The 15,355-nt window shown below is 40.8% G+C and overlaps 2 protein-coding genes across 21 annotated transcripts in view; one reads left to right on the top strand and one right to left on the bottom strand.

Annotated features, from left to right (window-relative positions):
* LOC132380572 (NLR family CARD domain-containing protein 3-like) overlaps positions 1–10,665 on the bottom strand; it is a 44,027-nt gene extending 33,362 nt beyond the window's left edge. For 3 of the 5 annotated variants that reach the window (XM_059949482.1, XM_059949512.1, XM_059949506.1), the window contains exons 1-3: positions 10,527–10,665; positions 7,652–7,708; positions 922–995 (exon numbers count right to left, since the gene is read on the bottom strand). In XM_059949482.1, the coding sequence (XP_059805465.1) occupies positions 922–931 (10 nt within the window). In that variant the 5' untranslated portion in view covers positions 932–995; positions 7,652–7,708; positions 10,527–10,665. Of the gene's footprint in view, positions 1–921; positions 1,032–7,651; positions 7,709–10,526 lie in introns of all 5 variants that reach the window. The other 2 variants (XM_059949492.1, XM_059949500.1) reach the window with 2 other exon arrangements.
* The window catches only part of LOC132380597 (complement C1q and tumor necrosis factor-related protein 9-like), a 79,005-nt gene continuing 74,042 nt past the window's right edge, over positions 10,393–15,355 (top strand). For 3 of the 16 annotated variants that reach the window (XM_059949584.1, XM_059949615.1, XM_059949560.1), the window contains exon 1: positions 10,394–10,550. The gene's annotated coding sequence lies outside the window, so the exon portion shown is untranslated. Of the gene's footprint in view, positions 10,551–10,575; positions 10,706–11,051; positions 11,205–15,355 lie in introns of those variants that run through there. The other 13 variants (XM_059949530.1, XM_059949554.1, XM_059949622.1 and 10 more) reach the window with 10 other exon arrangements.

Below are 15,355 nucleotides of genomic sequence, written 5' to 3'. Positions count from 1 at the left end.
GGGAGACAGGACAGTCCCCTGTGGAGCCTCAGTGCTGCTGACCACTCTATCTGACACACAGTGTTGCAAGCGCATGTATTGTGGTCTGCCAGTCAGGTAATCAATAATCCATGACACCAGGGAAGCATCCACCTGCATCACTGTCAGCTTCTCACCCAGCAAAGCAGGGCGGATGGTGTTGAACACACTGGAGAAGTCAAAAAACATGACCCTCACAGTGCTCGCCGGCTTGTCCAGGTGGGCGTAGACACGGTTCAGCAGGTAGATGATAGTATCCTCAACCCCTAGTCAGGGCTGGTAGGCGAACTGGAGGGGGTCTAAGTGTAGCCTAACCACAGGCCGGAGCTGCTCTAGAACAAGTCTCTCCAGGGTCTTCATGATGTTGGGGGTCTGTAGTTGTTGGAGCCACTGGGGTGCAACGTCTTTGGTACAGGGACGAGGCAGGACATCTTCCACAGCACAGGAACCCTCTGGAGACTCAGGCTCAGGTTGAAGACATGGTGAAGTACTCCACATAGCTGGTGGGGGGGGCACAGGCTTTGAGCACCATGGGGCTGACACCATCCAGGCCTGCTGCCTTGGTTGGGTGGAGACGTTTCAGCTGTCTTGTGTCTTCTAAAAGACACAGTAGGGTGGATATTTGGCTTTTCTCACATGCTTAAAGCACACAATGCAGTACTGTAGGAATTTCAGCAGCAGTCTTGAAACATATGCTACTACACTGGATGCTTACAAATCTAACCTGGGACTTATTTCTATCATAATTCTTGATGCATCTAGCAACAAGTAAAGAAGGATCACACCTATTCCAGACTTTAAAAGAACAATATCCTCCAATAAACACTCTGTTAAAGAAAGAGAAGGGGTGTCATATTCAGTCTCCCTTCAAATCTCCATTTTGTTCACATTTAGTACACTTACCTACCGCCATGGTTGCAGGTTATGCTGTTTCAGAAAATTACTTGAGAGTTAGGTTGATTTGACACCTTTGAACTCTGGAAGACATCAAAGGACTTAAATGTTTAACTGTCCTGTGAAGATTTAAGAAAAATTAATTTGAAACTCTGTGAAGAAAATGTTGGTAAGTTGATTACAAGATAAAAAAAGGATATCAAAAGCAAAAGAGAAGAAGTTGGGATGGTAGAATAATTACATCAAACAGTGTAAACATCTTTTAACTGTTCCATAAAGCAACATTTATACATTCATCTGTCATTTCCATCTGTGAGTGTATTAGGGTGCTCATGTGCACTATGTGCTGCCACATTGAGCCAAATGTTTAGGTTTACGTAACCTGGGTTAGAGAACATACAGTTGGGAAATAGGAGGATGGGACACCTAAATTCCTCGAGATCATGACCTGATAGCCAAAAGGAGCACAAATCTTTTCCCAATGAAGGAAACCATTCAGCTACCAAGATTATATGGATTCCAGCTATGAACAGTCCAGCTTGTCCCACTCTCCCAGTGGTTTTACAATATATTTTCTCTCAGATACTTATACAGCTCTCTTCTGCACAATTGAATGTGCTTCTTCTATTACACATTAGGCATAGGAACAGAATTAAGCCATTCAGCCCATTGAGTCTTCTCCGTCATTCCATCATGGCTGATTTCTTATCCCTCTCAACCCCATTCTCTTTTCTACTTCCCATAACCTCTTATGCCCTTACTAATCAAAGACCTATTAACTTCTCCTTTAAATATAACTAATGACTTGGCCTCCAAACATTCCTAATGTAGGACTTCCAGAACTGGACTCAATACTCATTTGTGACTGAATAAATGTTTTATAAATGTTCACTGTAAAATCCTTGGTTTTGTTTCCATGTCTCCATTTATAAAGCACAAAATATTCTCATGCTTCTTTAACTACTTTTTTAACTGTTAACTTCCTTACACTTCTTTTAAGATTTCGAAGTACATTATTAAAGAATGTATAAATCATAAAACCTTGAAATTTGTTTGCTCGCAGTGTTACGAATGTGCCACAACTCTGAGGGGCCGAAGGGTACAAAGTCGCCCCCTCCTTTTTTGAAAATCACAAGATCGCTATTACTTCGGGTCTGGGACCCAGGAAACGAGAGAGAATCCACAAGGTTTGTAATGTGTCCTGGCCTCAGTGAAAACAAAACCCCTGATAACAGCTATTGTCTCTTGGAGACGGAATTGTATATTGAGTACTGTACTATTCATTGAAGCCCCTCAGGGGACAACCAGAGTGGGCTGGTTGAGGGATTGCATCATCTCAACCTGATTGACATCTGAGACCCCGTGAGTAAGGATAAAAGAGGATCTGGGGAACAACCCCTTTAGATGCACCAGGAGAAACACTAGAAATCCCGTGACAGCGTTTAATAGCGACAGCCGGTGGGGGGCTCGTGTGCGTCCTTCCCTTGCCTGGGATTGGCGGGCTCGCCACGGAAGAACTGCTTTAGCTAAAGGAGAGGCCACAAGTGAACGGCCACACCAACAAGAATCCGATGGATCGAAATCATAAAAGGAATCAGCAAGTTTTTCTCCAAATCTCTCTCTCCAACCACTGCAAACCCAGCGGTCCCCAAAGGCTGCAGCCTGCATGAACTGAGTGACTTTTATATTTCCATCCGACAATACAATATCCCCTAGACAACAATAGAGGTTATTTCTTATTGATTATTATTATACCCCCACTTTTAGATTTAGTATTGACGACGTATATTATCTGTATGTTTGCATTGATATTATTTTTGTGTATTTTTACTAATAAATACTGTTAAAAATCATATCATCAGGCTTCAACGGACCTCTCTATCTTTGCTGGTAAGTGACCCAGTTACGAGGTTTGTAACAGCAGTCAAAAACAAAGCAGGAAATCCAAAAGAACACAATTTTAGAAAATAAAATAAAAACCAACACCCAATGTGCAGAAAAAGGGGGGAAAAGCACAAATCATGCAAATAATAGAAGCCAGCAACAACATTCCAAACCAAAATGAGTCTCTAGATCGGAACCCCGGAGCAGCCTCAGTATTAGTCCATCATATTAGTGGGCACAGAGCTTAACAGCTGCGGCAGTCTTCAAAGCCTCAGCGCCATAAGAGAGAGAGAAGGGAACATCACGGGAGACTGAGTGAAATCGACTCTTGCCTCTGATCCTGACACCCTGTCTTTCCAGTTTATCATTTAAATTGTCCAAACAACATATTGTACCTTGCACAAGGACCCAGGCACTGCTGCAGTGAAAGGTTCCAGGCCTAAAACACAGTGCCACATCTCTTTTTGTGTGTATTTCTGGTACTGATGGAGCCTGTGATCTACAGTTTGATGGCATGTTTTTGGGCTGATTAAACGATCTGGTGCTTTGCTGTCTCCAAGAACATTCTGGGAGGCAAGCGACCTCAAGGCTAAGAAGCTTAGAAACAAGGCATAAGCCCATGAGCGACTCCATTTCTTGCCGATTAAAGTGTTGAGGAAGATTAAAACATTGAGGTGAGAGCAGAAGGCAAGCAAGAGTTCAACTCCATCTATCAGCTTCTCACTAACCGCTGCTGGAGAAAGGTGACTGGGTGTGAAGGTCTCGGTCTCTCCCTCCCCCTCTCCCCTCCCACCCTGCTCCTGAGATAAGGCCCTTGTATTTGAATGGTCTCTCTGCCCCTCAATACTGTCGGAGGAATGTATCCAAGTGCTGGGTCTGCGGTTTGTGGATTAGACTGTAGTTCCAGGTTGCTCCTTTTACTGTTGCTACTTTGGGCTACTTTGAATCGGGGAGGCCTGTAGATAATGAACACCGGGCTGCACCAAATATGGACTCTTTCAATTTTGTCTTTTATATTCTGTGTTTTTGCTCGTTCTTTTTTATTACCATTTGCATGATTTGTATTTTGCATGTAGAGGGTTAATGTTTTTCTTCGAACGTGGCTGTCTACGGAGAGGACAAATTTCAGGGTTGTATACTGCATACATATCTAGATAATAAATATACTTTGAATCGATCCTACCACTTCCAATGAACTATGCACATACACCCCAGATCACTGTTATTGTACTCCTTTTAGAACTGTTGCCTCCTCCCTCCTTGTTGATCTTTTTCAGATCAACACTGTAATACCTGTAGGTATTCTTCAATTCTTTATTTCAATATCTAAAATTACACATTTTTCAGCATTAATTTTCATCCACCACCTATACTCCCTTTTCAGCTATCTGTTACATCTCCTTGAGCATATTACTATGCTGCTTGCAGTTCATAATACCTCCAAACTTTCTTTCCTCTCAAAATTTGGAAGTTGTGCTCTGTATGACCAAGTCCATGTTATTGACATACTTCAAGAAAAGCATTGGTCACAGCACTGACTCTGAAGAACATTGCTGTACAATTACGATCTACTTTTGTTTCCTGTTTGTTACTGAGCTAATTCTCTGTACATGAAACAGCCTTCAACCTTGCTGACAAGCCTTAGTTAAACTTTTTGCACATCTACATGTCACATCAACTGCATTTCCAAATTAGACATGAATTGCTCACTTAATAGAACTATGTCAACCGTATATAATCAAATATAGACTTGTCATAGTAACTGCTAATTCTGACTTCAATTTTTTTAAGAGAAAGGTGATCTTACCCCATGGTTAAGTTGCCTGGTCTCTAGTTATGGACTTTCATTACAGATTCTTGCACAAGGGTAAAATATTTGCAAACTTCCAATTCTGAGGCACCAACCCTAAAGCTATAGATATTTAGAAGATTATACCAAAGCCTCTACAATTTATACACAGTAAGTAATCTTTCCAGACTGCTGGTGAATAACATGTTATAAATTTAATAGCTGTAATATGCCCTCTGCCTCCATGAGGATTTTTTTTGGTTTCTCAACAATCTCACCTCTCCTTTTAAAAACCTTTTCCTGTTCCCATGCCACTAAAATATTTTACGCTCTACAGCAGTATTTTCTCATGCTTTTTATCTGCTTTTGTATTTCCTTTATTACTTCCGGCCATAAACTTCCTGCACACACCTTGGTTCTCACTTGTTGAACGGTCATTTCTGCTCAGCTTTACTCACTATTCCTTTGATCATCTAGGGAGCTCTGGCTTTAATTTTTGGATCCTTCTTCATAATTGGAATGTATTTAGAGAGCGCTAAGACACCTTAAAGATGTCCCACTATACAATTACAGATTCATCTTCTGAATTTTGATTCCAGTTACCTGGGCCAGATCTATTTTTCTCCAATTTATTATTTTTATCGTGGGGATGTCTATATTCTTTTCTACAGCTTTTTTGAATTCATGACATTTCTTAATACAGAGTACAGAAATGCTGTTGAAATCGGTGAACATTAAATATACTGATTAGGGCAGTTCTTATGAAAACACAACAAAATTTCTCACTCTCTTTCCCTTCAAGTTACTGTTTGTTCCAGACCACATTCAGACAGTTTAAGTTTCTGTATCACCGGTCTTATTCAAACCATTGCTATTTGTGACCTTGTTGTCTATGGCTGATCCCACTCTAAACTATCCTTGATCTTTCTCTATCTCCGTCTTGACAATGTAATCTAGTTCCCACCATCAAAAGTCTTAAATCTTTTGGAATGCTAAGGAATAACTTAAATTGTCCCAACTGAAGACTTCAATTGAGAGATGAGGAATTGCAGAAACTGGAATCTGGAGCAAGAAACAATATTCTGGAGGAACTCAGTGAGTCTAGCAGCATCTGTGGGAGCAAAGGAACTGTCAATGTTTTGGCTTCAAATTCTGCATTAGGACTTTTGGTCCTGATAGTTCTGATGCAGGTTTTTAAACCAGAAATATCGAAAATTGCTTTCCTCCTACAGATGCTGTTCAATGTAGAGTTCCTCTAGAATACTGTTAGCTGCTGAAGCTTTTAAATTGTAGCTTTCTATGTTCTCATTCATGTACTACCTAAACTTCTCAATACAGCAGAGTGCTTGGCATGATATAAAATAAGAAACAATTTCAAAATATTGAAATATTTATTGGGATTTCCAGGTTAAACTTCCCAACTTCACCATAAATACTGTGGTTTCTGATCTTAGCTTTAATCATTTGGTTCCTATGGTCTTTGGATGCATGTCTTTTCAGTCTCTTGTAGAGAAGAAGACTGATAGATTTCACTTAGACTGTCCTTCCTCTGGCTCATCATCATAAAATATTAAACAAGGAGTCATAAAGGGATACAACAGTGAAACAAACTGATTGGCCCACCAAATCCACACTGATCATCAACCACCTATTTTTACAATAATCTTATGAAAAACCATTTTGTTCTCTCCATATTCCCATCAAATCCGCCCTCCACCACCTCAAATGCTGTTACTTATCTGCACTCTCAGAGCAACCTACACTGACTAATTAACTTTCAAAAAATATAAGCATAACAATGGGCAGAGTATATCTGGTGAATGAAAATTTGGAATTAAATTAATGTATGAGTAAATATAAAAATAGCAAATTCTGTTTTCAGTTTCTCTAACGAATACCAATAGAATGAAATAAAAACAGAAAATGCTGGAAACACTTAGCAGATCAAGCTGTATCAAAGGGAAGAGAAACAGTAATTCAGATTATTATTGGTTGTAATGAACATAATACCAGTACCTCATCACTTCTCATAATTAGGATTAGATAATATTTTTATTATCTTTTTACTAATTGAGCACAGAGGACAATACTCATTAGTGGCAGCACACACAAAATGCTGGTGGAACACAGCAGGCCAGGCAACATCTATAGGAAGAAGTACAGTCAACGCTTCGGGCTGAGACCCTTCGTCAGGACTAACGGAAAAAAGAGATAGTAAGAAACTTGAAAGTGGGAGGGGAGTGTGAGTCCCGAAATGATAGGACAAGACAGGAGGGGGCGGGATGAAGCTAAGAGCTGGGAAGTTGATTGGCAAAAGGGATACAAGATTGAAGAAGGGGGGAGTATCATAGGATGGAAGGCCTCAGAAGATAAAACAGGGGAGGGGAGCACCAGAGGAAGATGTGTGTGTTGCTTGAATTTCCAGCATCTGCAGATTTTCTTGTGTTGCCTCATCAGTGGCAGTATAGCTTGTAACGTTTATGAAACATTAAGCAATTAAGCAGTTTCTTAGTACTACATTTGGCAATTGCTATATTCTCAAGAGGCCATTCACCTTTTAGTTGTAATTGTTCTGTAATCTGTTTTTAATTTTCCATGATTTTTTTTCAATGCTAGATATTTCAATGAAATATATTTGTAAAAATACAAGGTAGAAAATAAGGCAGAAATTAATTGTTCAGGAGACATCACAGAAACAAATTGATTCACAAAAAAACTGCACTAAGTTAAAATATTTTAAAAAGTTCATTACAACCAATAATAATAACAGAATATGAAAGAATTTTATTATTATGAAAGACTTTGATGGAGGAATTATGGAAACTATTTCATTTAATTTGGGGAACTCATGTAATCAAGAAGAGCAACAAAGAGAAGTTAGAGGGACTTCTTTTCAAAATATTCTTGGAGAATGAAACGCCTTGTCAAGAAGCATGGTTAATAATGTATATGTACTCTTGGAGAAAATGAATGATTTAGAAAAAATACTATTATACAAAAAAGCCACAAGTTATTTTTAAAAATACAGGCATAAGGAAAGTTAAAACAAATTAATATTGTACTTACAGAAAGAAAACCCTTCGAATTTGCCCATGGTGTAGATAAATTATTTGATTTAGTGATCTGCAATGGAAAGTGTGAATTCAAGTGCCTGTCATGGTTCCACTCTCACAGTTCTTGCAAACACAGACTTCCTGCGTTTTTAAACTTTTAATTTATGCATTCAGAAATAGGTGCAGGTTTATACCGACAATATCCATATCCTGAAAATATCATAAAAGATTCAGGCACCAGTATCATATGTTTTATCCTATAATTAAAATGATAAATGTGAACTCACCAAAGGAGACTGAGTAATTGATAAAGAAAGTAAAATATGAAAGTAGATAGGGGAAAAAGCTGTAAAAGCAGACTCTAAGATACAGTAAACAGGAAAAAACATTAGCTAAAGCTAATGTAGTTCAGATCAACACAGAGGAAGTTATAAATGGGAATAAGAAAGTAGCGGAGAGAATAAATGAATATTTTATATATTTCCTGACAGGAAAAAAGAGAAAATCTCTCATAAATAAACACAATTCTAATGATGAACACAAGTGATTCTGCAGATGCTGGAAATCCAGAACACCATACATAAAATGCTGTAGGAACTCAGCAGGTGAGGAATAAATAGTTGATGCTTTGGGCCAAGACTATATCTGCCCTTACATCACCAACCAGAGACCTAAACAGTCCTTCCATGTGAGGTGACACTGTATCTGATACTCCTCTACATTGGTGAGACCAGAAATAAATTGGAGGACAGCTTCATCGAGCTCCTTCATTCTGTCCACTGCAAAAACTGGGATTACCTTGCTCCCATTTCATTTCCATTTCATATTCCCATTCTAACTGACTGTCCATGGCTTCCCTTGTCATGGTGAAGTTGGAGGAGTAACACCTCATATTGCGACTGGGTACCTCCAACTTTATGGCATAAACATTGATTTCTCTAACCTCTGAATTTCTCCTCTCTTTCCCTTCTGCATTCTGGCTCCCCATTCATCCCTCTTCTTCTCACCTGTCCATCTGCTCAATCTAGTCGTTGTCAGCTGTGATAATGGTCTACACAGCACCTTGGGATAAGAATTTCAGTCAACCTTTTGGTTAAGTATGCATCTGATTACATAAGTAAATTAAAGTACTGCATGATAACACTGTCGATAACAACTTCCATCACATTGTTAATTATTGGAAATACGCTGATTGACTTCTAATAACATGACAATAAAGATTTTGCTTCCTGAATACTTATGTATTGTATACATTTTGGGCTGCCAGTCATGAAAATCAACATGATATTTTCCTATCACACACCACTTTTTTTGGAATTGCCCTATATCTGTTATTTCAATTCATAATTCAAGTCAATTAAAATGTTGGCCACAGTGAAAGCAGGCAAGTTTTCTATCTTGTCCAGGCATGCCCAGACATGCTTTGGGTTGACAGCATGACCCACAACAAGGGTGTCATTTTCTTTATTCTTCAGTGTTAAGCCTGAAAGCTGTGCTGCTACACAACGGCAATATCCACCCTTCAATACTAATTGGCTACGTAGTACACATGAAAGAAAACCACTGAAATTTGTAAGTCTTGTAGAAACACATACAGTACAGCAACTATAACTGGAACATGTGTGGTGATCTGAAAGTAGTAACTGTTACTAGGAATGCAGTTCGACTACACCAAATACCATCGTTTCATTTGCAAATCAGACAGCCATGTTAAAGAATCTTATTACACAAAAAAAAAGGATTGGGCACTCCAAAGTAGTAAAGTACAGTATATAAACCACTTGAAGACCCAACAAAGATATTTTTGCCTCCTCTTCCTATAAAGCTAGGGCTTATGTAAAATTTTGTGAAAGCGATGAACAAGGATGGTGAAAGATTTCGATAACTTCTCACTGATACTGTTAGGTAGGAGGTACAGGAGCCTGAAGGCACACAATCATTGATTCAGGAACAGCTTCTTCCCTTCTGCCATCCCATTCCTAAATGGACATTGAACCCTTAAACACTACCTCAATTTTTTTATATTATTTCTGCTTTTTACATGATTTTTAAAATATTAAAATTATGTATACCGAAATTGATTTACTTATTTATTATTTTTCTTCTTCTATATTATGTTTTGCATTGAACTGCTGCCAAGTTAACAAATTTCATTGCACATGCTGGTGATAATAAACCTGATTCTGACTTTTGAGACAGATATTTCCCAGATTAGGGAAAACATTTGTCTCAATTGATGCTAAGATTAAGGAAGGCATTTTTTGCTGGTCCAAAAATCAAACAGGTCATCAATGACAGGCAATTCAAAGAACTTCTAGTGGGCCCGCAGTAAATAGCATGGACGGCATTCAAGGATGTTGCTGAAATTTTTCTGGGTGACTACAGATCACCAAACTACATGCAAATCATTGACAACATATTTCAAGCATACAAATCCATTCATTTTCTGCATTCCCATTTAGACTTCTACCCTGCAAATCTTGGCACTGTCAGTGACCAGAATGGTAAAAGATTTCACCAGGACATGGTGGTCATGGAGAAACGGTATCAGGGCAACTGGAATCCATCAGTGCTGGTTGGTTTATCATTGGCCATTTAAGCAAAAAGTCTCAGACACCGAGTACAAATGAAAATCATCAACAAAACATTTTAGCTTAGAATATTGCAAAGCGTCAGCAGCAGCATTATGCAACTACTCGCATTTTATTCACTGAAAGTTAATTTCTTACTTCTCCAAATTCCTACGTGATACGAAGTCTGAAATTATATTTGTGTTCAGCTTCAAGCGGGTCTATCACACCCATAAAGCATTTCTGAGGAAGCAAATTTCGTTAAAAAAGCTGTCTCGTGTAATTCGCCACATTTCTGATTTTTGAAAAAAAACATACCTGGGCAATTTTTGACGTTATCAGGTAAATACTACTGGTGTTGTGGTTGCGCTTGAGTAGCTCGGCTCGCTTTACAGCTGACTGACTGGTGAAGGACGCGCACGGCGGGATGTGGGTGATTATTATCGGAAGAGCCGGCATCTGAGGGGTTGTAATGATTTGGGTGCGGAAGTTATAAGGTTGGTGTGCGGGAATTCCCGGCCCGCCGAAAGGCGAGAGGAAACTCCGAGACGTGGCGTGGGTACAGTACCGACGGCGGGTTCGGGGGAGGAAGGTGCGGGCTGGGAGGGGGGCAAACAGCCGGCATCCGCCTCTGCTCCCCGCTCTCGCCCGAGCTCACACTTGGCCGTGGGTTTCGTGCACTCCGCGCTTTGGTAAGGAGGGCCACGCCGTCAGTGTTGGAAGCGGAGGGGTTCGGGGTGCCATCAAACGTGGACCTCCTCCTGAGGGGAAGAGAGCGAGGCTGCAGGGTGTGACCTTTCACCCCGGCTGAGGGGGTTAGGGGAGTCACGTGCCTCAGCAATGCCAAGGGACGACCTTCACCTTCGGCCATCGGCCTGTGTTGGGCGGCCGGTGTCGTCGTGGATAGCGAGGGCGAGAAGCCCGAACTGCCGCTGATTTCCAGTTCGTTGTATAGGAGACGCCAAACGGCAGAAAATTCTGGCCTCCCTCATTAGTGTAAGTTTCTAGGTGACCTACAGTGACGGTGCCATCTGAGTAAGAACGATTCAGCCTAATCTTACCTTCCAGGATTGCGCTTGTAGATCTTGGTGCTTCAGTCGCACATCCAAGTAGTTATATATAATGTGGGGTTTGCCTTTAGCACTCTTTCAGAAAGTGAATTCCAGACCACTGCTGCTGGTGAAAATATTCTATTTCAACTCCCTTCTAATCCAACCAATTCCATACTATGGTTTTCTCCTATGAATGGATCTACAGTGGGGAAAAAAAACAGGTTCTTTACCCAACCGTGTCCATACTGACTATGAAGTATGCATTTATATAAATCCCATTTTTTAGTAGTCAGTCTATCGCTGACAGTACCTTGGTTGTTAAAGTACTTGTCAAGGTGGTTCAGGGTGAATCATAGGAGTCTACAGCATATTACAGGCCCTTTGGCCCACAATATCATGCTGACTCTAGAAACTGCTTAGAATTACTCTACCGCATAGCCCTCTATTTTTCTAATCACCATGTACCTTTCTAAGACACACAAAATGCTGGTGAAATGCAGCAGGCCAGGCAGCATCTATAGGGAGAAACACTGTCGAGATTTTGGGCAGAAACCCTTCGTCAGGACTCCAGGACAGGGTCTCGGCCTGAAACGTTGACAGTGTTTCTCCTTATAGATGCTGCTTCGTTCCACCAGCATTTTGCATGTGTTGCTTGCATTTCCAGCATCTGCAGATTTCCTCGTGTTTACCTTTCTAAGAGTCTCTTAAAAGACCCTATTGTATGCACCTCTACCACTGTTGCTGGCAGCGCATTCCACGCACCTATTACTCTCTGTAAATAAAAAAACAACTTGCCTCTGACATCCCCCTTGTACCTACTTCCAAGCACCTTAAAACTGTGTTAGCCATTTCAGCCCTGGGAAAAAGCCCCTGGCTATTCACACGATAAATGCCCCTCATCATCTTGTACACCTCCATTAGCTCACCTCTCATCCTCCATTGCTCCAAGGAGAAAAGGCCAAGTTCACTCAACCTATTCTCATGAGACATGCTCTCCAATCCAGGCAACATCCTTGTAAGTCTCCTCAGCACTGTCTCTACAGAATCCACATCCTTCCTGTAGTGAGGTGACCAGAAATGAGCACAGTACTCAAGTGGGGTCTAACTAAGGTCTTATATAGCTTTAACATTACCTCAGGGCTCTTAAACTCAATCCCACAGTTGATGAAGGGCATCACACCATATGTCTCCTTAACATTACTGTCAATCTGTGCAGCACCTTTGAATGTCCTATGGACACCGACCCCAAGAGCTCTCTGATCCTCCACACTGCCAAGTGTCTTACCATTAATATTCTGTCTTCAAATTTGACCTACCAACATGAACCACCTCACTCTTATATGCATTGAACTCCATCTGCCACTTCTCAGCCCAGTTCTGCATCCTATCGATGTTCTGCTGTAACCTCTGACAACCCTCCAGACTATCCATAACACCCCCAACTTCTGTGTCATCAGCAAACTTACTAACCCACCCTTCTTCCTCATCCAGTTCATTTATAAAAATCACAAAGAGAAGGGGTCCCAGAACAGATCCCTGCGGAACATCTCTGGTCACTGTCCTCCATGCAGAATACGAACCATAACTAAATTCTTATCTCAGTTCCCCATCTAAACTTTTATTTCTTAAACCTATGCCCTCAGATCTTTGACAGCTCTGCCTATCTGTGTCTCTTATAATTTTGTATTTTTATATCGGGGGTCCCTCAGCTTCCTCTGTTCCAAGAAAAGCAAATGCTATTCATCACTTCTCTCCTCATAACTGAAGCGCTCCATCCCATATCACATTGTGGCGAATCTCTCCTACACCCTGGAGATTCCTTCCTGTGGTATGATAACTAAAAATGCACATATTATTCTGGATGTAGCAAGTGGTCAAAGTTTTTTGTCATTTGATGATATACATGTACACTGTCAAACAAGACAACACTCTTCCAAGCCAGGTATAAAGCACTGTAGAACACATACAATAACTTTAGAAAGTAAAGATGAAATCTAAGATGGATTACACAAAAATAAACTAAAGTGCATGTTAAATATTGTAAGATACAGAACAGATTAACCAATGATACTTTGAATACAATGCACCAGGGAGTTCAGAAGCCTAATGGCCTGAGGGAAGAAGCTGTTTTCCATCTTGACAGTTCATGTTGTTATGCATCAGAGTCTCTTGCCTGATGGTAGAAAGTCAACGAGGATGTTTAATAATACCAACTTGAGATCCTTAATAATACTGAGGGCCAATGTATGCAACACACCTGATTAATATCCCTGATGGATGGCTGGGAGACCCCTGTGATCCTCTCAGCCATTCTCAAAGTTCTTTGTAAGAACTTCCAATCTGATAATAGGCTGCTCCCACACTAGATGGAGGTGACACTTGTCAGGATGCTCTCAACAGTGCTCCTATAAAATGCAGTTAAGATGGCCGGGGGAGGAGAGCTTCACTTGCCTCAGTCTATTTAGGAAGCGCAGATGGTGCTGTGCCATGTTCAGGGAAGTGATATTAAAGAACCAGGTGAGGTCATCAGTGATGTGAACTCCCAGGAACTTGGTGCACTGAACTTTCTTTATGGAGGAACCATGTATTTGCAGACGGGGATGGTTGATCTGCACCTTCCTGAAGTCCACAATGATTTCTTTGGTCTTCTCCACTTTCAAACTTAGGTTGTTCTTCTCATACCAATCTACCAGCTGCTCCATTTCCTCTCTATACTCCATCTCATCATCAATGTTGATGAGGCCAACTACTGTAATATCATCTACAAACTTGATGACGTGGTTTGAGCTGAATCCTCTGACACAGTCATGTGTCAGCAGTATGAACAGCAATGGGATGAGCATACAGCCCTGGGGAGCACCAGTGCTCAGCATAATTGGACTAGAGATTCTGCTGCCCACATTGACTGACTGTAGCCTTTCCGTTAAGAAGTTGGGGATCCATTTGGAGAAGGAGGTATTGAGACTCAGAGAGCATCCCATATACCTTCTTCACTACCTATGTACCTGTGCTGTCAGCTTCAGGAATCTTTGGACTTTGTTCCTCAGTATCTCCTAGGGCCCTATTATAGACAATAGGTGCAGAAGTAGACCATTCGGCCCTTCGAGTCTGCACCGCCATTTTGAGATCATGGCTGCTCAACTACTATCAATACCCAGTTCCTGCCTTGTCCCCATATCCCTTGATTCGCCTATCCATAAGATACCTATCTAGCTCCTTCTTGAAAGCATCCAGAGAATTGGCCTCCACTACCTTCTGAGGCAGTGCATTCCAGACCCCCACAACTCTCTGGGAGAAGAAGTTTTTCCTTAACTCTGTCCTAAATGACCTACCCCTTATTCTCAAACCATGCCCTCTGGTATGTGTCATAGTTTTAATAAATATCCCATAATCATCACCTCAGTCTTATCAGGATTAAAGTCTATCTACCATTGCCCTGTCCAGCTTACCAGCTAATCAGTATCTTTCTGTAACAAAATAGTACTTGTCCACTATTAGCAACATCACCAATTTATCTGTCATCAGCAAACTTACTAATCATATTTCCTACATTCACCTCCTAGGTCATTATGTATAAAAAAACAAACATCAAAGGCCCTAGCATCAATCCTTACTTATTTATTAATTGTTTTATTTATTGAGATACAGGGAAGAGTATTGCCTTCCAGCCCTTCGAAACGTGCTACCCAGCAATCCGCCAATAATCCTAGTCTAATCATGGGACAATTTCCAATTAAGCTACCAACTGATATGTCATTGGACTATGAGAGGCAACTAGAGCACCCAGAGGAAACCCATGCGGTCACGGGGAGACATACAAGCTCCTTACAGTGTCAGGAATTGAACCCAGATCGCTGGTACTGTAAAGCATTGTGCTAACCACTATGCCACTTTGTCACCCCTGCACGTACACTTCTTGTACACTGCTGATCATTGGATTCCAATCATAAAAGCAATTCTCCAGGATCACAATCTATTACCAAACCAATTTTGGTTCTAAATTTGCCAACTTGTCTTGGACTCCAGCATTTCATGTCGGATCTTGTCAAATGTCTAGCTGAACCCTATGCGAACCACATAACCCACACCATCCTC

The sequence above is a fragment of the Hypanus sabinus genome, chromosome 2 (genome assembly GCF_030144855.1).
Source record: "Hypanus sabinus isolate sHypSab1 chromosome 2, sHypSab1.hap1, whole genome shotgun sequence".
Taxonomy (NCBI): Eukaryota; Metazoa; Chordata; class Chondrichthyes; order Myliobatiformes; family Dasyatidae; genus Hypanus; species Hypanus sabinus.
This window is presented reverse-complemented; position numbering and strand designations above follow the sequence as displayed.